Source organism: Oncorhynchus masou, chromosome 25 (assembly GCF_036934945.1).
Source record: "Oncorhynchus masou masou isolate Uvic2021 chromosome 25, UVic_Omas_1.1, whole genome shotgun sequence".
In the NCBI taxonomy this organism is placed as follows: domain Eukaryota; kingdom Metazoa; phylum Chordata; class Actinopteri; order Salmoniformes; family Salmonidae; genus Oncorhynchus; species Oncorhynchus masou.
In genome coordinates, this window is record NC_088236.1 from 31269333 (window position 1) to 31296021 (window position 26689).

Genomic DNA, 26689 nt, shown 5'->3' on the forward strand with positions numbered 1-26689 from the left:
AGCTTTCACAACAAGGAAATGACAAATGTTGATATTGTAATGGGGTCTTTGCATAATACATCATTAAGTTTGAGTGCCATAATATATTTTCTTTTGTATATTCTCTTTTCAAGTGCAAAGAAATTACTGGTGTTTCTTTTCCACTCTTCAATCAATTTTGCTCTTGATCTGACAAAGGCACCATTTGCCAGATTTGTGTAAAACTGTTCTAATTCTAGTTGTAAAGATTTAAATAGACTTTTTGAGATAGAGAAAAACATTTGATGACCAAGATAATCTAAGGTTCTTCAGGTGCTTCAACTCTTTGGATGATTTAATGGCTACAACTGACTTGATATTTGAAGAATTCTCATCTACTTCCATGACCCAAGTTTTCTTGCAAAGCAATATCTTTGGCTAACAATTTGATGTTTCCAATGAAAATAGGATCTTTAACAAGTGTGTTGTTTAATTTCCAAAATCCTTGAATACCCTTTGATTTTTTTAGCAGCAAATTCAATTAAATCAAATGATCAGAAAAGGGAGCCAACTGATGATCTACATCTATAACGAATTGTAACAAAAAGGGGAAATTAGGAATAAATCGAATCTACATTTTTGGAACTTAGTTTTGTTGGTCCAGGTATAGCCCTTTACATCCGGATTGAAATAACGCCAGGCAACGTCAACAGAAATTTCCTTGCATAACGATGTTATATTTCTTTTTTGGGAGCTTTGACTCATTCTAGGAGAAAAACGATCAGCCTCTGAGTATTTGTTGCATAAATCCTGTCATTTTCTGGTAAACTGGGCAAAAAGGGTCTTATTTGGAGCATGTGAGTTATGTCCATACTATAGATGAAAATAGTGTGATGGAAAATGTTATGTTTGCTTTTCTATCTGCAATTTGGCAGTACGCCCAGAACCTTGTTTTGAGAACGAAAAGATATCTCCGTTTCAAGGTCTCAGCTTAGAGAGAAGCAGCCTTGTGAGGTATTGGTCTGTCACATGAATGAAACAAGCGTTATTGAATGATAAGCTAAATTATGCTGTATAGCTCAGCATTGACATGATTGGTTGAAGTAGGTGGGGGCGGGAGGCCCTGTATAAACAAGCTCACTTCCTTGACAACTAAATTCACAACAGCTCTGCAAAACCAAGAAGTATGAATGCCCTGGCTTCTGCAGAGGCCAAATGCAGATGTCAGACTGATCATGCAGCTCCTTTCATTGTTACAAAATTTGGGAGGCGATAAGGAGCTTGATTTGGCTTCTGCATCCCTTCGGAGACTCTGCTTTTGTGTCACACCCTCCATATGGAGCCTTCTATCACATTTTCGGATCAAGCATAAATTCACTTTTATGCCTATATATCACGGTGGCAAGGCATATGAACAAACAGGTTATAGATCAAACAATGCAAATATCACAACACAGGTTCTAATATTGATTATTTTTTCCTGGCTTGGCTTCCCCGGTGATTTTACCCACGCACCACTCTTGCGAAACTGGGAATTGTTAGGACATGTAAACAGTCTAATCTGCGTTCCAGCGGTGTATTTGATCTGCGCATGTGCTAGCACTGGTATTAGAGTAATGAAAAGCATGTATGCATCTTAGAAATAGTCTTCACAAACAAACTGTATACAGTCGTATGAAAAGGTTTGGGCGACCCTGACAATTTCCATTTATAAATAATTGGGTGTTTGGATCAGCAATTTCATTTTGATCTATCAAATAACTGGTGGACACAGTAATATTTCAGTAATGAAATTAGGTTTATTGGATTAACAGAAAATGTGAAATATGTATCAAAACAAAATTAGACAGGTGCATCAATTTGGGCACCCCAATAGAAAAATCACATCAAAATTTAGTAGAGCCTCCTTTTGCTAAAATAACAGCCTCTAGACACTTCCCATAGCCTCTGAGTGTCTGGATTCTGGATGAAGGTATTTTGGACCCTTCCTCATTACAAACCATCTCCAGTTCTGTTAGGTTTGATGGTTGCCTAGCATGGACAGCCCGCTTCAAATCATCCCACACATTCTCAATGACATTCAGGTCTGGGGACTAGGATGGCCATTCCAGAACATTGTACTTGTTCCTCTGCATAAATGCCTGGGTAGATATTGAGCAGTGTTTTGGGTCGTTGTCTTGTTGAAATATCCAGCCCCGGCGTAACTTCAACTTTGTGACTGATTCTTCAACATTGTTCTCAAGAATCTGCTGATATTGAGTGGAATCCATGCGACCCTCAACTTTAACAAGATTCCAAGTACCGGCACTGGCCACACAGCATGATGGAACCCCACACCAAATTTTACTGTGGGTAGTAAGTGTTTTTCTTGGAACGCTGCATTCTTTTGCCACCATAAAATCAAATTTATTTATATAGCCCTTCTTACATCAGCTGATATCTCAAAGAGCTGTACAGAAACCCAGCCTAAAATCCCAAACAGCAAGCAATGCAGGTGTAGAAGCACGGTGGCTAGGAAAAACTCCCTAGAAAGGCCAAAACCTAGGAAGAAACCTAGAGAGGAACCAGGCTATGTGGGGTGGCCAGTCCTCTTCTGGCTGTGCCGGGTAGAGATTACAACAGAACATGGCCAAGATATTCAAATGGATGCACAAGAGGGGATGCATAACATCCCTTATGACCAAATAACTCAATCTTTGTTTCATTAGTCCACAGCACCTTAGTCCAAAATGAAGCTGGTTTGTCCAAATGTGCGTTTGCATACCTCAAGCGACCTTGTTTGTGGCGTGTGTGCAGAAAGGGCTTCTTCCGCATCACTCTCCCATACAGCTTCTCCTTGTGCAAAGTGCGCTGAATTGTTGAACGATGCACAGTGACACCATCTGCAGCAAGATGATGTTGTAGGTCTTTGGAGGTGGTCTGTGGGCTGTTTTTGACCGTTCTCACCATCCTCCGCCTTTCCGATATTTTACTTGGCCTGTCACTTCTGGCCTTAACAAGAACTGTGCCTGTGGTCTTCCATTTCCTCACAATGGACACTGACAGCTTAAATCTCTGCGATAGCCTTCTGTAGCCTTCCTCTAAACCATAATGTTGAACAATCTTTGTTTTCAGGTAATTTGAGAGTTGTTTTGAGGTCCCCATGTTGCCACTCTTCAGAGGAGAATCAAAGAGAACAACTTGCAATTGGCTACCTTAAATACCTTTTCTCATGATTGGATGCACTTGTCTATGAAGTTCAAGGCTTAATGAGCTCACCAAACCAATTGTGTGTTCCAATGAATCAGTGCTAAGTAGTTACAGGTATTCAAATCAACAGAATGCCAAGGGTGCCCACATTTTTGCATAGCCTATTTTTCACATCTGATTTAATTTCATACAACTTAATATTGCTACACTAAAAATCTTTGTCTGGACAATACCCCAGTACTCAGCTTTTATTAGAAAATGAATGGCATGCCACTGTGATCATTTTCTGTGCCGACAGAGGATATTATTATGCAGCCTCTGAGGGGTGCCCAAACTTTTTCATACGACTGTATGTCCAAACGCAGAATCAAATAGTCCTCGCAAAAATAACATGGTAATTGTTTTTGCGCCCTATTTTACTTTCGGTTTTGTACACCAGTTTCAAACAGGAAAAAAAGGGTAATTGAAAAGACAGTTCACGGCGGTTTAGATGGTACAGTGATTTTATACACTATACTTGCTTGTTTTGTCACATAAACTGAAATTAAGCCAACTATTACAATGTTTGCAACCGGGAAATAGCGGAGCGAGTACTGTATAATACATCTTTAAAATTAGGCAGTTAAAGTAATAAACGAATATACTGACAAAGACCTACATAAATGTAATCATAAACTCTGAATAAATATTGGTTGGTTGACACTTTACAGATTTGCTTTCCATCCCCTCTTGTGCATACGGATATCTGCATCCTGCTGCCACGTCAGGGCTGACTGTGTTGGCAGGTAAGAAGAAAGAGTGACAGCCGTTGCACCAATAGGAGAAGCGTACTGAGGGGAAACTTGGTTCCCATTCAATAGAATTTTAGGTGGGCGATGACTTTCATCGTTAGATGAGGAACTGAGTCACAGTTAGCTGTAGTTGGCAATCGAGGCGTAGACATGTGTGGTGAGTATTTAATAAGAATACATTTAATAATTGTACCTTTGCAACAATTTACAAAGATTATGGAAATTGTAAGTAGTTGTGAGATTAACACAACTGGTTTTGTAGAAGTATGTCTCAGTATTTGTAGCTAGCTAATGTGGACACATCAGCTTCCATCTCAAATCAAGAGAAGGCTACTAACGTTAACCTTAACCACCTTATGGCTAATGGCTAACCTTACATTTTTTACCATATATCCAAATTTGACTTTGGCTGTGTTATCTAGTGGAAACCCTGCCAGACGAAACAAGTTAACCGATAAAATGATTTATTTATTATATTTTAAATGGGCTTGTAAATTGGCTATCGGATCCGTAGATAATGTTTTACAGCTCACAATGTTATCAGACAAATTGAGGGCGGCTAAGCGTTTTGATGTTTATTAGCAGTGTGCTATACACCCATATAATCCATTGCTAGCTACTTGATTGACGCTGTGTTACCGCTCCATAATTCCTGTCATTGATGTTACAGCTTGGTATGATGTCGTCACGTTTTAATAGACTCTATACTAGGATTTATTAGCTACCTTTTCACCAGTTTACAAACCTGTTTGGTTTTGTCTGATGAGACAACGCGCGCATTGCGCAAGTCGTACGGTTTCTTTCATTCGATTGCTAGAATAAATAGATCAACGCTGAAACTGATGATAGTCTAAATGCCAGTTCTATAGTGATGATCCCACATTGATTCGAATGAGTTACGAGGTCATTAGGTTGATACAAAATTATAGGTAACTAAACTATGTTTATTTCTGAACCTGTGTGTCTGAATGGTGATGGATTAGTTCTCCACTCTTCACCTCTCATATGCTGACTCTACACCTGGTTCCTGAAGCACACAGTTGTGTTTTGTATATCCAACCATTATAAATAATTTGATTCATTCACTTTTGGGGGTGGGGGGGGGGGGCACTTGGCACTATTAAATCCGTTAGTAAAGAAGGAACACTGTCTTCTCTGTGTCACTTGTATCTGAGTGAGGACAAAAATGCCCAAAATAGATACTCCTCATACTGATCTGCTGCAGACTAATTCCTAAGGAAGGAATAATGATGACTGACATGCACTGAGATGTTATGAGGGCTCCTTATTTATTCTACTCTATGCTAGGTAACCCTCGTTCTAAACAAAGCTGAGCCTTGTTTGTGTACTCCCACCTTGCCTTGCCCATTCACCCCCCTGCTACCTTCCTCTGTCACCCTGTGCCCAGCTGCTTTCAATGGATGCTCTGTTGCACTGCTTCCATAGCACTTCTCGGTACATAGTCACTCTTTATTTTATCACAGCCCCTCTATATCCTCATCTTTATTGGGAATTTATGTCATAGTGTTGTATTAGGCTAAAGAATAGCTACTGTCTCTTTGCATTCATAATTTAGGCTTGTTGTATTTGAGTGGTTTGTTTAAATTAGAGGTCGACCAATTATGATTTTTCAGCACCGACTTGGAGGACCAAAAAAATACGATACTGATTAATCGGCCAATTTATTTTTTTGTAATAGTGACAATTACAACAATACTGAATGGACACTTATTTTAACTTAATATAATACATCAATAAAATCAATTTAGCCTCAAGTAAATAATGAAACATGTTCAATTTGGTTTAAATAATGCAAAAACAAAGTGTTGGAGAAGAAAGTAAAAGTGCAATATGTGCTATGTAAGAAAGCTAACATTTCAGTTCCTTGCTCAGAACATGAGAACATATGAAAGCTGGTGGTTCCTTTTAACATGAGTCTTCAATATTCCCAGGTAAGATGTTTTAGGTTGTAGTTATTATAGGAATTTTAGGACTATGTCCCTCTATACAGTTTGTATTTCATTAACCTTTGACTATTGGATGTTCTTATAGGCACTTTAGTATTGCCAGTGTAACAGTATAGCTTCCGTCCCTCTCCTCGCTCCTCCCTGGGCTCGAACCAGCAACACAACGACAACAGCCACCATCGAAGCAGCGTTACCCATGCACAGCAAGGGGAACAACTACTAGAAGGCTCAGAGCGAGTGACGTTTGAAACGCTATTAGCGCGCGCTAACTAGCTAGCCATTTCACTTCGGTTACACCAGCCTCATCTCGGGAATTGATAAGCTTGAAGTCATAAACAGCGCAATGCTTGACGCACAACGAAGAGCTGTTGGCAAAACGCACGAAAGTGCTGTTTGAATGAATGTTTACGCGCCTGCTTCTGCCTACCACCGCTCAGTCAGATAATTGTATGCTCAGTCAGATTATATGCAACGCAGGACACGCTAGATAATATCATCAACCATGTGTAGTTAACTAGTGATTATGATTGTTTGTTTTTTATAATATAAGTTTAATGCTAGCTAGCAACTTACCTTGGCTTACAGCATTCGCGTAACAGGCAGTCTCCTTGTGGAGTGCAACGAGAGAGAGGCAGGTCGTTATTGCGTTGGTTTAGTTAACTGTAAGGTTGCAAGATTGGATCCCCTGAGCTGATAAGGTGAAAATCTGTCATTCTGCCCCTGAACAAGGCAGTTAACCCACCGTTCCTAGGCCGTCATTGAAAATAAGAATGTACTCTTAACTGACTTGCCTAGTTAAATAAAGGAATATAAAAAAAATCGGCGCCCAAAAATACCGATTTCCGATTGTTATGAAAACTTGAAATCGGCCCTAATTAATCGCCCATTCCAATTTATCGGTCGACCTCTAGTTTAAACCCTCTGCCATTGTTCTTGTTGTGAGTTAATGTATGTGGGTTGTTGATGGCAATGGGGCTGGGCATAAATAGGCATATGTAGGCAAACCTCTTTTCATCCTGTCATTTTTGGAATAAATGTAATTGGTATCATATTCCTTTCAGATGAGTTCTAAACTTCACAGAAGCATTACCAAGAGCAGCTCTTGTGTAATAGGAGTGTAGTACCCTGCACCTGGTCCTTCTGTCAACATATTGCCCCAATACTAGAATGCCCTGTTCCACTTTCCACTCAGTCTCCTACATCTCAAGGTGACTCCCCATGTAAAACCTGTCTGGTAGCCTAACATCCAGGGCAGGCTGTGCCCTCAGCAACTGATGGGTGTGTGAACTACTGTGTAGTTCCACACAAAACTGTTTCCAATTAGGCCCAACTACCAGTCCTGAAACACCATCCCAATCCACAAAAGGTTGAACAAGTCGGACTGGTTTCTGTTCTTGTTTGTTGACTTACTGTCAATGTATACATAGTTTCAGGTCACTGTTAAACTGCAATTCCTACAAGATGACTGACTCCATAGCTGATTTACCTGCGTTACTGTTTGAAAGTTTTCACCTGTGGAAATTCTTGGTGTAGTTGTTGTTTTAAGGTTGCTGTGAATTTTAATGAGACAGTCATTGAACAGCCTGCATATTACAATCAGCTAGGCTAGCTAGTCAATGGAACTGTCAGCGTCTCTTACACAATACTCCTATTTGAAAAGAAAGCATGCATATTGTTTTTAGTTTTATTGACTTAATCACAGAAAAACCAAAAGCAAACCAGTATTAGGCTTTGTTCACTTAATCCCTTAAAACAGTTGTGAAATTCCTTTGCTGTATATTTTGTTCGTGTTCCCTAGTTGAAATCTGTTTCTCTGTTCCTTCCTTCCCGTCAGGAATTTTTGCCTATCTGAACTACCATGTGCCACGGACTCGCCGGGAGATCCTGGAGATCCTCCTCAAAGGCCTGCTCCGTCTGGAGTACCGTGGCTACGACTCTGCCGGTGAGCTGATAGAGGCGGCTTGTGTCAACACACTGGCTGCGTCTGTCTCCATGTTTATCTGCTGCCTTTCCCTGTCACTGTAGGCCCGTCGGCAGGCATCAGTTATTCCGCTGCTTATCTACAGGAGTCCATGTTTTTGTTCTTTCTCTCCTAATGATTAAAGATAAAGAAAAAAAGATTGTCCGTTGGCTTCACTGTATGCTCTAGTCTTGAGCAGGACTATCTAATCACAGTTACATTTCTGCTCTGTCTGCTGTCAGACTGTAGCATGTGTAAAATAACTTCCAAAATCACACAACAGAGGCATATTTGAGTACTCTCTAGAAATACTATTCTCTCTCCTTGCCAGGTGTTGGAATTGATGGCGGGAACGGCAAGGAATGGGAGGCCAATGCCCGGTCTATTCAGCTGATCAAGCAGAGCGGAAAAGTGAAGGCTCTTGACGATGAGATCACCAGTAAGACTACATTTTATGTGTCTCTGATGGCTTATGTCTGTGTTCAGCATTTGTAAGAATGTTTACTGATTAGATAAGTGGATTTGACTGAAATGAATAGAAAGCATACAGTATAATGAAAATGGCTCAAACCTACTTCATGTAGGGTGCATTTGAATTGATTTATGAAGCTTGCCTTTCAACAGTGTTTGTGTTGCTCCCACAGAGCAGCAGGACATGGACATGGATGTGGAGTTTGATGTCCACCTTGGCATCGCCCACACTCGCTGGGCTACCCATGGTGCCCCCAGCCCTGTCAACAGCCACCCACAAAGGTCTGACAAGAGCAACGGTCAGTACTACAGACATCCCCTAAACTTGTAGTAAAATGAAGGCCTCTCTTCGGTGTAGACAACACATTCTGCTAGATATTGACTGACTATATAGAGTAAATCGGGATTTCTTTTTTATTTATTTTGAAATTGTATTTTACCCCCTTTTTCTCCCCAATTTTGGTCTTGTCTCATCGCTGCAACTCCCCAATGGGCTCGGCAGGTGACGGTAGAGTCATGCGTCCTATGAAACATGACCCACCAAACCGAGCTTCTTAACCACCCGCTTAACCTGGAAGCCAGCCGCACCAATGTGTCGGAGGAAACTCTGCTCAACTGACGACGAGGTCCGCCTGCGGGCGCCCGGCCCGCCGTAAGAAGTCTGTAGAGTAAGTAAGGCCCCCCGGCAAAGTAAGGCCCCCCGGCAAAGCCCTCCCCTAACCCTGACGTTGCTGGGCCAATTGTGCACCGCCCTATGGGACTCGCGATCACGGCCGGTTGTGATACAGCCTGGGACCGAACCCAGGTCTGTAGTGACTCCTATAGTACTCCGATGCAGTGCCTTAGACCGCTGCGCCACTCAGGAGGTCCAAATGGGGATGTTTTTATTAAAAAAGTGTATCGTCTTTTTCTTTAGAGTTCATTGTCATTCATAATGGAATTATCACAAACTACAAAGACCTGTGGAAATTCCTGGTAAGCAGAGCAACATTTCAACATATTAAATGTTTTGCCTAAAGCAGTCTGTTTCTTTCATTAATCAAGACTACCAGCTAGAGTTATCAGACTTCCATGACTGACATTCTACCATTCCACAGGAGAGCAAGGGTTATGAGTTTGAGTCCGAGACAGACACAGAGACCATTGCCAAGCTGGTGAAGTACATGTATGACAACCGTGAGAGTGAAGACCTCAGCTTTGCTACTCTGGTGGAGAGAGTGACCCAGCAACTAGTAAGAGCCTGTTTCTCTACAGAGATTCTCCTAAAACTGTCCAGAGATCAGGTCTCGTGACCCGTCTCGTGATTAACACTGTTCTATATTATCTCTTAGGAGGGAGCTTTTGTCCTAGTCTTCAAGAGTGTCCATTACCCTGGGGAGGCAGTAGGCACTCGGTACACTGCTACTACACTTCTAGTTACTCCTTGAATTGTAGAGGAATACTATCCAGTCATGATGCATCTTTCATTTTCTGTAATGATTGTACTTGTTTGTGTTTCTATGTAAATAGGAGGGGAGGTCCTCTGCTTATTGGGGTGAAAAGTGACCACAAGCTGTCCACAGATCACATTCCTATCCTGTATCGATCATGTACGTTATTAAAGTAACTGTTCTCAATGTCAGAATGGAAGAAGGTAAGCAGCTGTTGTGTGTCTAACGTACTGTATTGTATGTCCCCAGCCGGTAAAGACAAGAAGGGCTGCCCCACCCTGCCCAGGATGGAGCAGGACACCTGCCACACACTCTTCGCTGAGGACAAGAAGTCTGTGGAGTACTACTTTGCCTCTGATGCCAGGTCAGACTCCTCACTCTTTTACTCTATAGTAGTGATATCCCACTCATACATTGTTAGGTTTATTTTAGAATACCCTCAGAATCAGTCTAGACAATTGTTTGGTCAAGGTCTCCTCCTAGGAAAGTGGGAATGAACAACTTCATAACATTTGCATAACAACTAATTGGTGTTGACTGTTGCTCTGTTGTCATGGCAGCGCGGTGATTGAGCACACCAACCGGGTGATCTTCCTGGAGGATGATGACGTGGCAGCGGTGACGAATGGACGACTCACCATCCACCGCATCAAGCGTACAGCCGGAGACCACCCTGCCCGCGCCATCCAGACCCTGCAGATGGAGCTGCAGCAGATCATGAAGGGTGAGGGGAAGGTGGAGGGTAGAGGCTGGGGGCACAGCACTGTCATGGGTCACCCTCTGTAAAGACGATGGCGTTACTGAGGAATTGATGAGAGCCCTAGAATGCTTGTAATTGATTATTATCATTGTCAATATAGTCACAAATAGTACAGTATACAAGGGTGATATTTACTTTGGCCTCTACTGCACTCTACAGTAATAATGTAGAAACAATGCTTGTTATTGCAACACAGAGCACTCACACAATTTCCCCTGCCTCTTTCAAGTATCTAAGGCCATATGTGTACAGGTATAACACCATATTCTAATGTTTCAGTATCCTGCCCTGTAATTTTAGTCCAGGAGCCTGTTTTTACTGTGTAGCTGTAAATAGCAGCAGGTTTCAGATCTGTTGTACTTTTGAGGCGCGTGCGCACACACACACACAGCTGGGTGTTTATGGGGCTGACTCTGGTCCCCAGGGAAGAGGCCTGCATCAAAGGTAAGGGCTCAGACACCCTGGCTCCATCGCAGAGATCACACCAAGCACTTCTATATTGAGCTCACTGCTTGGAAACATCCGTTTCCTGTGGAGTAGACTGTGACTAAAGCTTTCATGATCTGAATTCTCAGAGTTCTGCTGTAAAGAGATGATTTTTCCTCCTGAAAATCAGATTTCTCCCACTTTTCCATGTCTCCAGCAGAGGATGCTGATACACTACCTGTCAGTTTCAGGAGACATTCCTTTGAGGTCCTGTCATTTAAGCCCCTGCCTCTCTCTCCTCCTAAGCCTCCATTCCGGGAGCTCTGCTGAAATAACCTAATTTGCCTGACCTAAATTACGGTCAGGGCAAAACAGTCTGCAAACATTCTCGTATTTCATTGTCACAAAGGGTGGTGCAAGGAAACCGCCATTTCCCTGTTGCCTCTTGTTTATTTTATTTAGTGAAGACATGACTGATGATGTAAGTCTGCATTTAAAGACTCAAGATCATTGTTATTTTTCTCCTGTGTTATTTAACTCTCAACAGCTATAAAATGCTGAATTAGATCAGCAAAACAACATGGTTTCCAGACTGGCTTACTTTAGTAGTCATTGGGGCGGCAGGGTAGCCTAGTGGTTAGTGTTGGACTAGTAACCAAAAGGTTGCAAGTTCGAATCCCCGAGCTGACAAGGTACAAATCTGTCGTTCTGCTCCTGAACAGGCAGTTAACCCACTATTCCTAGGCCGTCATTGAAAATAAGAATTTGTTCTTAACTGACTTGTCTAATAAAATAAAGGTAAAATGTAAAAAAATATTTTTTTACAAATTATGTGGCAACAGTAACCTTTACAAAATATTTTTTTGTGATATTGTTGAAGACTGAACCAATGTTTTTTTGGAACGCTTTTCAGGTAACTACAGCTCCTTTATGCAGAAGGAGATCTTTGAACAGCCAGAGTCTGTGGTTAACACCATGAGAGGAAGGGTCAACTTTGATGACAACACGGGTGAGATGACAGTTCCAGTGTAGTAATACACAATGTCTGTCATTATACCCATCAAGGTTGTATCCTCATGATCAACTTCTATCTGAATACATACCAAGGAAAGGGATATTTGATTACTGTATTTTGATTGGCTGTTTCTGTTTGTGTCTGTAGTAATCCTGGGTGGACTGAAGGATCATATTAAAGAGATCCAAAGGTGTCGACGGCTCATCCTAATCGCCTGTGGCACCAGTTACCATGCTGGGGTAGCGGTGAGTACCAGATTCCCTCTTATAAAGGCAGCAATATTAGGTCACTGGCATAAAATCGCGTCGACTAGAGCCTAAGGCTTCAAGATAGGAAAAACAACTATACAAACAGAGACGTAAAAGTAAGTTATTGCTCTGAGTTTTACATGGAAACCTGTTTTTCAGTGTGGATGTCTTGTGTGTCCAGTACTGATGAACAGTGCTAATCTTTCCCTCTAGACTCGCCAGGTACTGGAGGAGCTGACTGAGCTGCCTGTTATGGTGGAGCTGGCCAGCGACTTCCTGGATAGAAACACACCAGTGTTCCGTGACGATGTCTGCTTCTTCATCAGCCAATCAGGTGGGAGGATCGGTGTAATCTGGAAGTGTCTCTTTCTCCAGGGACCTGAACATTGTCACGGTGTCTGTCTTTGTCTGTACACAATACGGCTTGTCTCGTACAAGCGATGTCTCATTCAAGTAAGTGCTCAGCCCTATGCCAATGCACCCAAAGCAATTCCTTCATCTCTTTACTGCTTGTAACTTCATGTGTTGATACTTGAACGTATAGGCTTGACGATATCCAGTATTCTTGTCTATAGAACCTGATATTGTAAGCAAGATATACACATAATCCAGGTAGTGGTAACCTCCTTATAGTATTTAGCCTTTAGAGTGCTGATTGCATTGCTATCATTGTGTGCAGGTGAGACGGCAGACAGCCTGATGGCCCTGCACTACTGTAAGGAGAGAGGAGCCCTGACGGTGGGCGTCACCAACACAGTGGGCAGCTCCATCTCCAGAGAGACCGACTGTGGGGTGCACATCAACGCTGGGCCAGAGATAGGAGTGGCCAGCACCAAGGTGAGAGGACCGAGTCACTGCTGCTCATAGCATAGCATTTCTCCAGACTGATGCCTTTCCCGTTGTTCACATACTGTTCTGTAGACACTCTGGCTGTTGAAACAGGAAACCTTCCCTTCACCATCCTCAGCTCTGGTCAAAAAAATGTCACTTCTGTGGTGGGAAACGCAGGCAGGTTTTTAAAATTGTACCTTTTATTTAACTAAGCAAGTCAGTTAAGAACAAGTTCTTAATTTCAATGACGGCCTAGCATGACAGATTTTACCTTATCGAATCCCTGAGTTGACCTTGCAACCTTTCGGTTACTAGTCCAACACTCTAACCACTAGGCTACCTGCCGCCCCAGGTTGAAGTGTCTGTGGAAACTCTCCATTCTGGGTAGACTGTTAGTATTCTCTCAGGGTGGGGAAAATCCTCTATCCAGCTCCATTGTGTTTCAGGTGGTCAGACGGCACAAAGTTTTTTGGAGATGAGTGGAACCCACTACTGAGTTCCAAACAGCCTCTGGAAGCAACGTCAGCACAATAACTGTTCGTCGGGAGCTTCATGAAATGGGTTTCCTTGGCCGAGCAGCCACACACAAGCCTAAGATGTGCAATGTGCAATGCCTAAGATGCAGCATGTGCAATGCCAAGCGTCAGCTGGAGTGGAGTAAAGCTTGCCGCCATTGGACTCTGAAGCAGTGGAAATGCATTCTCTGGAATGATAAATTACATTTCACCATATGGCAGTCTGACGGACGAATCAAGTTTGGCAGATGCCAGGAGAATGCTACCTCCCCCAATGCATAGTGCCAACTGTAAAGTTTGGTTGGGGAGGAATAATGGTCTTGTGCTGTTTTTCATGGTTTGGGCTCGGCTCCTTAGGTCCAGTGAAGGGGAATCTTAATGCTACAGCATTCTAGACAATTCTGTGCTTCCAACTTTGTGGCAACAGTTTGGGTAAGGCCCTTTCCTGTTTCAGCATAACAATGGCCCCTTGTGTAAAGCTGTATACAGAAATTATTTGTTGAGGTCGGAGTGGAAGAACTTGACTGGCCTGCACAGAGCCCTGACCGCAACCCCATCGAATTAATTGGAACACCAACTGTGCACCAGGCCTAATTGCCCAACATCAGTGCCCGACCTCACTAATGCTCTTGTGGCTGAATGGAAGCAAGTCCCCCTACCAATGTTCCAACATCTAGTGGAAGCATTCCCAGAAGAGTGGAGGCTGTTATCGCAGCAAAAGTGGGACCAACTACATATTAATGCCCATGATTTTGGAATGTAAGGTTCGACAAGCAGGTGTCCACATACATTTGGTCATGTAGTGTACTTATTTTTGCAATAACAGGACGTTTATGCCAATATACTGCACTGTTGGTTTTCTGTGTAGTTAATGCAAACCCTGAAGCACTTGGGGACTAATGTCAATACATAGTGCATGTACAGTTGAAGTCTGAAGTTTACATACACTTAGGTTGGAGTCATTAACACTTGTTTTTCAACCACTCCACACATTTCTTGTTAACAAACTATAGTTTTGGCAAGTGCTTTAGGACAACTACATTGTACATGACACAAGTCATTTTTCCAACAATTGTTTACAGACAGATTATTGAACTTATAATTCACTGTATCACAATTCCAGTGGGTCAGAAGTTCGAATACACTAAGTTGAATGAGCCTTTAAACAGCTTGGAAAATTCCAGAAAATTGTCATGGCTTTAGAAGCTTCTGATAAGTTAAGTTACATAATTTGAGTCAATTGGAGGTGTACCTGTGGATGTATTTCAAGGCCTACCTTCAGACTCAGTGAATCTGCTTGACATCATGGGAAAATCAAAAGAAATCAGCCAAGACCTCAGAAAAAAATGTAGACCTCCACAAGGTCTGGTTCATCCTTGGGAGCAGTTTCCAAATGCCTGAAGGTACCACGTTCATCTGTACAAACAATAGTACGCAAGTATAAACACCATGGCAGTCATACCGCTCAGGAAGGAGACAAGTTCTTTCTCCTAGAGATGAACATACTTTGATGCGAAAAGTGCAAATCAATCCCAGAACAACAGCAAAGGATCTTGTGAAGATGCTGGAGGAATCCTGTACAAAAGTATCTATATCCACAGTAAAAATGAGTCCTATATCGACACAACCTGATAGGCCGCTCAGCAAGGAAGAAGCCACTGCTCCAAAACCGCCATAAAAATGCCAGACTACAGTTAGCAACTGCACATGGGGATAAAGATTGTACTTTATGGGGACAAAGATTGTACTTTTTGGAGAAATGTCCTCTGGTCTGATGAAACAAAAATAGAACTGTTTGGCCATAATGACCATCGTTATGTTTGGAGGAGAAGGGGGAGGCTTGCAAGCCGACGAACACCATCCCAACCGTGAAGCACAGGGATGGCAGCATCATGTTGTGGGGTTGCTTTGCTGCAGGAGGGACTGGTGCACTTCACAAAATAGATGGCATCATGAGGATGGAAAATTATGTGGATATATTCAAGCAACATCTCAAGTCAGTCATGGACGTTAAAGCTTGGTTGCAATTGCGTCTTCCAAATGGACAATGTCCCCAAGCATACTTCCAAAGTTGTGGCAAAATGGCTTAAGGACGACAAAGTCAAGGTACTGGAGTGGCCATCACAAAGCCCTGACCTCAATACCATAGAAAATGTGTGGGCAGAACTGAAAAAGCGTATGTGAGCAAGGAGGCCTACAAACCTGACTGTTACACCAGCTCTGTCAGGAGGAATGGGCCAAAATCCACCCAACTTATTGTGGGAAGCTTCTGGAAGGCTACCCAAAACATTTGACCCAAGTTAAACAATTTAAAGGCAATGCTACCAAATACTAATTGAGTGTATGTAAACTTCTGACTCACTAGGAATATGATGAAAGAAATAAAACCTGAAGTAAATAATTACCTCTACTATTATTCTGACATTTCACATTCTTAAAATAAAGTGGTGATCCTAACTGACCTAATACAGGGAATTTTTACTAGGATTAAATGTCAGGAATTGTGAAACTGAGTTTAAATGTATTTGTGTACGGTGTATGTAATCTTCCGACTTCTGGGGGACATTCAACTGGATGCTTCTGGGGGACATTCAACTGGATGCTTCTGGGGGACATTCAACTGGATGCTTCTGGTGGACATTCAACTGGATGCTTCTGGTGACGTCTTGTTTTTATGATTCGTCCCAGAATCGAGGCTTTCCTCGGAACTAGGCCTGCTGAACAAAGTCCGGGTGAATGAAGGGGGTGGTTTTGCTCAGCTCCACACCTCTTGTATATATTTCACCACTCACTTCACCGCCTTAGCCAAACAATGGTGATTGTGGGAGTGAATGTAAGAAAATGAGAGCCTCCTGTAGTCTTTGTCCAAATAGAACATTTAGAGCATGCTTGTACACTTTAAAAAATATATTTTATGTAACTGCTTGTCATGCTGTATTGCCTGACATGAGAAGGAATGCTGCAGCAGATTGAGGCCTCTGGGACATGGTTGCGTCAGTGTGTGACAGGCTAGCATGTGGCGTGAGCTGCTTTTCTCTGTCCACATTCTGGACAGAGTGATGGGGGCTTTAACATGGAAGAGGACCGTGGCTGTGGCTTTAATATGTGGATTAAATGCACTGCCACAAATCTGAGTGGATGGCGAGGATTGTCAGAGTTGTGAGGCCCTGTGGTTGCACTGCTGTCAATGAAAATAGCTGCGTGAATGTTTTACAACCATGCCCTTGGGCCTTGGCTTTAGATGCTGGCACTCCTGTGTTTGTTTTTCTGGTGTCTTATTGTCAGGGGATGTGTTCATCAGTAGCATTGCCAGATTGTTGCTCATAATGCTAGCTAGCTCTCCACTGTCCTGTCCTGCTGTAAAGGGCAAATGGGTGTCCCGCCCAGCTCTCCATCCACATTTGATCAGGTCCACATTATTGTGGAGCTGGAGACCAGCGCTGGCAACCAGAGCAGGCGGACAAGACGCTACAGCTCCAATAACTGTACTGCAAAGCAAACAACGGGGGGGATTTGGCAACCCAGGTGTGTTGCTGAGCTCAGGGTTCTGTCAACTCTGGCCCAGGATAGAGAGTGATGACTGTAAGGATGCCTTTTGTTTAAATCCAGCAGCCCTAGATAGGTGAAAATCACATTTCTGAGAGGGAACAGCAGCTGGGTGACACCTGGGACCTCAAGCTTTCTGTACTGCCTGATTTCTCCCGGAGCATTACATGCATTATGTCTGTGTGTATTCTGTTTTGCAGGCCTACACCAGTCAGTTTGTGGCTCTGATCATGTTTGCGCTGTTGATGTGTGATGACAGGATCTCCATGCAGCCACGGCGACGTGAGATTATCCAGGGACTGAGAGTTCTGCCAGGTAGGCCAGACCACATGCACATCTTCCAAGACATTGCATTGTACTGTTCATGACCATAAACGCTAATGTCGGTGTGACGCTCACAGGGATGTGCAGATTCTTTGACACTTGTTGTACTGACCTACTGTAATATAGACAGCAGTAGGTAATGGTCGGGGTTAGTGGTCGGAGTCGGGTACAGTGGTTCCTCCTTTTAAAAGTTGGCATACTGCAGCACACCTTGCGGGCTGCTGCAGCATTCTATTTAATTGTCAGTCATTTTTACCATTAATGCACGTTAGTGCTAGTTTGACCACCAGAGGGTATCTTTGAGAAACATTTGATATTCTTCAATATTGGCATTACTAGAGAATTTAAAACCTTTTTTTGTAAGAACATAGTATATGGGATTGATTTTAAGAAATGTTGCTTAATTAATTTGATTAACATTATGGTGTTTCTATTCCAAGAAAAACTAAACCCTTAGGGTTTCCGTTAGGATGTAACGGAAAATATGGCGCCATACAACATGATGGTTGGGAGTAGGCTACAGTTCTAAGAACACGAGGATTGGCGGATTCGAAATTAATATCTAAGGGGCATTTTTCATTAGGATCTGTGAGAATATCTAAGTGGCTTTTATATAATTCTAAATTAATAATATAATAATTGCTTTGTTTAAAAATGTACAATATTTTGGAGATTATTTTGTTTTCATTTAACCTAGAGTGAGCGAGGGGGGGGGGGGGGGGGGGGTAAAAGCCATTCTTGAACATGGGGTGAGACATTCTCACAAATTTGTAAATAAAGAAAATTTGATATTTAGAATTATTTCTGGAGAAACCAAAAGCCGCCTCATGTATCTCCTGGTGGTGGCTGGCACGAATATTGGACCAGCATCTGTTGCAACGCGGTTTGCACTTCGGTGCAGTGTCTTAGACTGCTGCGCCACCCGGAAGGCTCCATCCACAAAGTTTTTAATGCTGATCAATTGCCTTGCACAAAGTATCAAAATACAGAGAGGTGTTGGTAAAGGTATATTGATTGTCCTGCTAATAGCTATTAATGGAGTATTATAATACTGTACATGGTGTCCAGGTCAGGATAACCAAAACATTTCTTTATTAAATACTATCAGAATGAATGTTGGTACTTATTTATTTTGATCCAAAGCCATGAATGAGTGAGTCACTGAGCTTTATGTAGGTGCCAAGGCTATATGATTGTGCCATCAACTTAATTATGAATAACTTTTATATTTTGTATATATTTTTTTAGATTATATTTATTTAAAAAATACATTTAAAAAAGTGAAAGATTTGTAATCTGAATAAAGGGAAAAATAAGATTTGTGAAGGCCAAAACATTGATTTCTGTTTTTGGAGGGAGAGAAACACTGGGCCACTTGTGCGCTGCCCTATTTGACTCTCAATCCCGGTCAGATGTGATACATAATACTTTTTCCCCTTTCACATGTTAAAGGTTCCAATAGATAAATGTTTTTTTTTTTATCAATTAGGATATTTGAGTTTAACCACAATATTTTATGTATTATTTGTTCTGTTTTTTTTCTGGTGGATTAAACTGAAATTGCAACCAATCACGGCCGGTTGTGATACAGCCAACCTAACTAAGAAATACATTTGACGATAGAATTCTCCCCCCACCCTCATACTAGGCAAGTCTTTTGTCCTGCTAATAACCCAAATGGCGCTGTACAACATGACCGTGTGTTTGGAAGAGTATTTTCCAGTAAGCAACCATTTGTTTACCTTCATTGGCCTACTTTGTTCCAATATTTCTGTCATTCGGTGATATTTATTCCCATAGTAATTTGTTATGGATCTGTAAGGAAATAGACATCTCTGTTTTGAAAGAGTATTTTTACCATTTTATTAACGAAAGCATAAAGATACTGAAAGCATATACTGTACAGTACTTCTTCATCTGACATTTTGCGGTTGAATAAGGTCACCCACACGCACTTTAAACATTTGGATAATAAAATATTTAAATTATTTTGAAGATGGAAGCCATCTGCATTTGTTTATTAGGCTACTGTGCAGTCTGACATGTAAACATGGTGAAGTGCCTAATTCCTTACATAAGGGAGAGCAGACCATGTCCAGACTTTCTCGGTGACCTCAAATACTCATTAACTCTGTCTTTAATGCTTTTTCGCATTGCATTAGTCACAGACAGAAACTTTTGAGACACTGTATTAATGATGAACACCTGGAGATTCACTGGTAAGCCACATTTGCCTCAGGCTCCATCCCAGTTGGTATTCTGTGTCTACTTGTGGTATCTCTCTTCAGTTACACATCCTTGGAATATCAGAACAGCGTAACGGTCCGGACGGCCCTTGCTGTGCTCTGATCCATGTGCACCTTCATCAGATGAGCAGAATGGTACTGCCCTGAGCCCCCATCGTTTACAGTGGCCTATGATAGAAACGGTAGATTCATTAAATGTGACTCAAAACAAACAAATGCTGTGTACACATAAGAATCTAGCAAAACTAACCTCTTTCTTGGTAACCATGCGTTTTTCGGTGCGGCCTGTTGTTCAGCCCTTTGTCCACTGATCTCCACAGCTGGTTGTCGACATGGTTGTAAGCTCTGCAAACACACATTCACGTTTTTGGCTCACAATTATTTTATATTTAACCTTTTATTTATCGATTTTATTATGCTGTATGCCTACACACATATATGCACTGAAATCAAAATACCTTTAGTTTTGGTGATCCTCTCAGCTCTGGCTCATTTTCAAGTCCTCTTGAAAATCCTATCCCTGGAACGGTTGGCACCATGGAAAGAAGCTGGCTTGATGAAAACAATGTTCATTTCGTCTGGGGGATGTTCACACCTACAGTAGCCGGGCTATGAAGAGTCTATTGTCCCGCTGATAGGGCTACACCTACAAAGTACACTGTCCTTCACTACTGTAAATAAAAACACAGCATCTTGTTTACATTCTTTATTGTAACCACAATGTCACAAATAATTTGTAACTACCTTTCCAATTACTTTTAGAGTTTGGGTTTTACAAATGTGCACTTTTCATGCCAATTTTCGTTAAATCCAGTTTGGATTTAAATATAACTTTTGACTGACGCCTTTAGTGAAAGGTCTAATGCTTTAATATTTAATAATATCTGCCCTCTGAATTCACTTCTAAGGGACTCATGCAATTTATTAGTTACATTGTTTTAGTTTGAATGTGCAGACAGGCACTAAGAACAGCTAAAACGTTTACCTCGTCAGTGCTGTTATTTATGCAATGCCCCTTTTAAAGTGTTGCTCTGTGCTACCCAGTGGTTCGGGGGTCCACCCTCCCTTCACCATGGGCTAGGTCTGTCTTCTGTGCTCTGCTCTGCGGCCCGTGCCTCCTGCCCTCGTGCGTCTACCACTATATCTCAGGGTAAAGCTGGAGAACTGCAAGGCAATCCAATTGTGCGCCACTCTGGAGCAATGACAATATTTATTGTCCTGCAAGAAATGTTGTTTGCAGAATTCTCAGCCTGCTACGCTTGTGAAAAACAGGGTTGATAATGTATGTAAGAATATCTAAGGGACTTTTATATCATTTGTAAATTCATTAATAATAATAATAATAATAGATTTGTTTTAAAAAAAAATGAGATTTTGGAGATTTTGTTTTCAAATGTAAAGTGAGTGAGGAGAAAGGCCATTCTTGAACATGGTGAGATATTGTTTTTAATTTGTAAATAAAACCAGTTTGTTATTTAGAATATACATCTGTTTTTAGAAGGAGAGAAATCAAAATCCTACCGTCACGTCATGGGTCTCCCGGTCGCAGCCGGCATGAGTATTGAACCAGCATCTATAGCAACGCAGTTTGCACTCTGATGCAGGGTCTTAGACCGCTACTCCACTCAGCCGCTGTACAACATGACCGGTCGGGAGTAGGCTACAGTACTATAAGAGCAAAATGATCCAACATTTCCACACCATAATTGTAGTCTAAGTTTCTCTTAGAATAAAAACCTTAGTCTAACAACAGTTTTATTAAGTAATACAGATGAGTAGTAACAAAATATATATATATATATTTATTTATTTATTTATTTATTTTTCCAGGTGTGTGCTGCAGGACAGAGGAATAGCAATTATTACACTATTGTTCTAAATTCAATCAGCACCTTCATCATTCAGTTAATTTGAAATTAAATTTTGAAGTCGTGCACAATTATCAGTTTCGGTGTGGCTTATGTCACCCATTCATTGTCAGTTAGAGACCCAAAAGTATAATCAGTGCTCTAACTCCACCCTGCTCTGGTCTGGAGCAATGAAGTAGTGATGCAGGATACTGTAATAAACCACAAATGACCTCTAAGTCCCGCAGCATAATCGCAAAGCTTTTAGTTGAGAACCACTGTAATGGTCGGAGTCAGGCAGCCAGAGAGAGATGGGGAAAGGACATTCATGTTCGTAGGCCTCCTGGGTCTGTCTTCGTTATCTGGCAGCCACGTCGCTCCAACTTTACTGTTTTTGTATGAGCAATATGCTTTGATATCAGAGAGCTAATGCAAGGGCTGGGCTGTGGAGGCTTCCTCAGGGAGAGGGAGAGTACAGGGGAGAGGTGGGAGGTTTTAGCAGCTGGGTCAGTCCTGGCTATTTGCCCTGGCACACTCCTCTGGACCCAAAGTCTATGATGGGATCGGGTTTCCCTTATGGTAAGCTAATTTGGTTCAGGAATGCTACACTGCTCTTTCCCTCTCCCCTGACCCAAGCCCCCATTGACCCCAGCCTCCAGGACCTGTTAACATTACATTACATTTAAGTCATTTAGCAGACGCTCTTATCCAGAGCGACTTACAAATTGACAGTGGCTTGCTGGACTGTGCCTTAGGATGGGTGTTAGGACTGTAAACTCATCCAGGGGGTTGGTGTGATAATCGATTTTCTGACGTGTTTGAAGACATTCAACAGATCATTACGTTTTTGTTTCTCCCAGATGTATTGGAATATTATCAGCTAATATGATCTACCTCCTTTTTGTCTGTCTGTATTTGTCTATCTGTGTGTGTGCCTTCTTGTCCCTTCTCTCACTGTGTGTGTGTGTGTGTACATGCCTGCTCCTGTCCACTCTCTGTGTGTCAGACCTGATCAAGGAAGTGCTGAGTCTGGATGATGAGATCCAGAGACTGGCCGCAGAGCTGTACCAGCAGAAGAGTGTTCTCATCATGGGCAGAGGCTACCACTACGCCACCTGCTTGGAGGGAGCACTGGTCAGCACACCTACCTCCTATCTCCCATTCATAAAGCTATCATAATGTGTCTTCAGACATGAATTATACTGGAAACTCCATTCTCAACTCCTAAATGAGATTATCATCACTTTCTAATAGCCCACAATAAGCCTCTGCACAGCTGTGTAGAAAATATTCTGCCCCAGCCTCACGTAAGCCCTAGTGGAGCCTAGCCTGCAGGAATGTCTGCTAAAGTGTTTTGGATCACAGCAACTAATTAGACTGCTCTAGAAATGTCTCTCTTGCATAATTGCAACAACACTCCACATTATTTATGGATTCTTAAAGTACTATGTATTGGCAATCCTCCAGTATCTCAAAAAGAGGCACACCAATGTAAAGGGAAATTGTTTGCTCAGTGTGCTGTACTCCTCAGTCTGTCCTAGTGTTCCCAGGCCAGTCTACTGATCCCTTTTAGAATTTAAGATACTTGGGTTGAGTGTCTTTGGTGTGTATGGGAGTCGCAGTGGGTGGCTTCCTATCTGACTGAGGTGTTTGTGCCTCTCCTCTCCAGAAAATCAAGGAGATCACGTACATGCACTCAGAGGGCATCCTGGCTGGAGAGCTGAAGCACGGCCCTCTGGCCCTGGTCGACAAACTCATGCCCGTCATCATGATCATCATGCGAGACCACACCTACACCAAGTGTCAGAACGCACTGCAGCAAGTGGTGGCCCGCTCGGTAAGAATTGCCAACACGTGCAATATCTCGAAACACACGATTTCGCTTTCCACCCCCCAACTGTTTGAAGGATGGAACCACAGTAAACCATTGCCAATTATGTTATCTGGATGCTAAAATGGTAGATTTTTACCACCTGTTGTAGTGACCACTTACCTTCCAGTGTAAAATAAATATGACTCAAATACATAGATATGAATTGCTTTATGCACACATACTTTACACATTCAATATGTTATAACAGTAATATCAAAAGGACCTCACTATTCCATTCACCACAATAGTGGGAGTAGTTATTTCACCATGACATCACCACTCTCACTAATCTACCACAGATGTGGAACTGAGCTTTGGGTTTGCAACATGAAAATAAAGTGAAAGCAGGTATTCTTCGGGTGAAGGACCAAACTATCACGTTCACATTTCCAAACTGAACTCCAGGTAAAAGGAAATGACATGCGGCGTTGTCCTGGAAACATGCCATTTGTTTGGTTTACAGGGCCGACCCATCGTGATCTGTGACAAAGATGATTATGAGACTGCCAAGAGTTCGAGCCGCACCATCAAAGTGCCGCACTGTGTGGACTGTCTGCAGGGCGTTCTGAGTGTCATCCCCCTGCAGCTGCTCTCCTTCCACCTGGCTGTGCTCAGGGGCTTTGACGTGAGTACTGCACGGTCACTGAGTTGGGTTCTTGCTGTCGGCCTTCATAACAGGTAGTTTATTTCTTAGGGTTATAACTTGGAAAATGTAGAAATGTCTAACTCTTCTCCCAATACAGGTGGATTTCCCAAGGAACCTGGCCAAATCTGTGACGGTGGAGTGAAACATGCCATTTGAAGCCCCAAAAACCCATTTCACTTCACATACATACATACACACATACACACATACACACATACAGGAACAGCTGTCACATGGATACCAAGAGGAGCAGAGAGAGCACACTTTCCTGTTTTATATGTCTTGTCATATTTTTATGCAATTGTTACTCTTGTACTCTAAACATTCTGTATCTCTGTCACTTCTCTCAAAACACATTTGAAGGCATTGTTATGAATTGTATTGTTTTTTTGTCAAGTGTGGTAAGGTAAGGGTTGGCAGTAATGTTGGCATTTAGGAGCTCACATCGGTTACTGGAGTGCATGCAGTTAATGATCCAACTAAAGGAAAGATGGAAAATATATCTATTTTGGATGATGCCCAACAGTGCTCATAACTGAAATGTGCACATCTTTTCAATGTTGACTACTTGCAGCTGTTTTTTCAGTTAATTCAGCTGTTTGTTGGCTGAAGTCAAGAGTCTATAGGAAAGTCTTACTGAAGTTTCTGGTTCTTTTGGTGTTTCATTGGTGCAATGATTTTGTCTATTGAGATCAGTTTTATTTGGCAGCTAGAACATCTATAACCGTCATTTGAAATGTTTCTGTTACTTTTGTGTATGTTGAGTGAAGTCTTAAATCAGTCCGAGTCATATTGTAGTCCCGACTCTAAATCTGAAGTGCTTCCAGGAAGAAAGTCTGTTAAGTCATGCTTTAGCCTACTGACCTGTGCCAGAGGTTGACAACTCCCCCGTTGTTTTCCTCGGAATGCCATAATGACAAATGATTTTTGACTTGTAACTTGTAAAGGTTTTTGAATGTTTTATAGTACAACAAGAAACGTGTAACATGCTTGCTTGTGTATACTATTGTGTAACTTTTTACGTTATTGGCGAGGTTACAAAAGCAACTTGCAGTGATGCACTCCTTGTGGTTTGGCAGACCTCGTATAGGAGAGTTAACAAACTCTCGCCTAAACCATGTTGACCATCTGAATGATTGACTGTCCTGGCATAATAATCATGCTTTTAAAATTCTACCAGCTACTGTGTCTGAGTGACATGATTTGAATAATTTACCCAATCATTTGAAAGATGGCACCGTACAATGTTAGAAATTATCACTTATCTCTCTAAGCCTATGTTACTGTCATTGTGATTTGGTGGAAGTGTAGCAATATTCAAAACTCTTTAATTTCACTGGTCTTGTTGACCTATTTTCTGCCTTGTTGCTGAGGAGGCTCAATTTGGGTCTCTGGTCTACAATATAACTCTAAATAGAAGGAAAAAGTACCAAGTGAAATGAAGTTGCTGCTCAGAGTGCTATTTGCACCAACATTTTGCCTACCCCATGCCCTGCCACCATACCAATTTTAATTGCAATATTGGGACCATTTTTTTTTCCTTTATATTAATTTGTACGTTTCTCATTTAGTTTACTTGGTAGAAAGCTTCTTTTTGATCTGAATGTGACTGACATTCGAGATGTCCCCTGTACCCAAAAAAGGTCACTATTTTACAATCACTTATGCAGTCAAAAACCAAAAACTTTTTCTATGTTAAATTTGCTTTGAGTAACCAAAGGTATGGTTTTAGAGATTATGTTCGTAGGGGTTTGTGTGTACTGTAAGTGGTCTGTCCAGATAGAGGCCTACAGGGCAATACAGCAAGCTTGTTAAAATATGTAGCTGCTATTGTAGATGGAACTCAACATGTCAGCTGTGTGCTCTCCCAAATGTCTAATAAATTAGTCTTTTTATAAACCAAGGTTGAAGCAAAGCAGATACACTGGTTTGCATGTAAAATCACAGAGAAGAAAAAATACTTTCTAAATAATGGGCCATTCTAGTTTTTTTTCACTTTTCAGTTTAAGATCTTTGTCTTGCTGTTGCAATCAAGCCTTAAAATTTGAGTTTTTAGGCAAATCACCTGAAAAGTGGTCTCTATTCAGCCTTTGCATCTGTTTCTTCTTAATTGTATTGCATTTACTGAGCCAGTGTACTGTATGCGCCCACGTTGACTAAGGACCCTAGCAAAGACCCAGTTTTAAACTGGACATGGTACTATTAGAAGTGATTTAGTAACCCATGAACCGCTTTAGGGTCTTTCTATAAATAACAAGGACAACGTGTGACACTGGGATCAACATTTCTAAATGGTTTGAAATAAAAAGGCTTTTCATGCAGTTCCACATGTGTACTTAAAGGAATAAAAGTGAATATATGCAAATTGACTCCACTCCTATACAACATGGGCCTAGGACTATACATCTATTAAGCAAGGTTCATACAGATATTGGCATGTCGAATTCAGGACTTTCAGGGACTTTTTCAAGCACTTAATTGTAATTTTCAAAGACCTTTATGTTATACAAATGTATAATTTATATAGTGCCTTCAGAAAGTATTCAAACCCCTTGACTTTTTCCACATTTTTGTGTTACAGCCTGAATTACAAAATGGATTAAATAGATGTATTTCTCACCCAACTATATATATATATACACACAC

The 26689-nt window shown here is 41.7% G+C and overlaps 1 protein-coding gene across 1 annotated transcript; it reads left to right on the top strand.

Moving 5' to 3' along the window:
• The first annotated feature begins 3998 nt into the window (after positions 1–3998).
• On the top strand, positions 3999–26367 carry LOC135514112 (glutamine--fructose-6-phosphate aminotransferase [isomerizing] 1). The gene is made up of 19 exons (XM_064937330.1): positions 3999–4095; positions 7740–7847; positions 8197–8304; positions 8510–8635; positions 9253–9311; positions 9434–9568; positions 9668–9729; positions 9846–9925; positions 10016–10130; positions 10327–10490; positions 11866–11961; positions 12115–12212; positions 12429–12549; positions 12895–13052; positions 17308–17422; positions 22531–22658; positions 23194–23361; positions 23861–24022; positions 24141–26367. Exons 1-19 carry the CDS (start codon positions 4089–4091, stop codon positions 24183–24185), a joined length of 2055 nt encoding a protein of 684 aa, XP_064793402.1. The 5' UTR covers positions 3999–4088; the 3' UTR covers positions 24186–26367.
• The last annotated feature ends 322 nt before the right edge of the window (positions 26368–26689 follow it).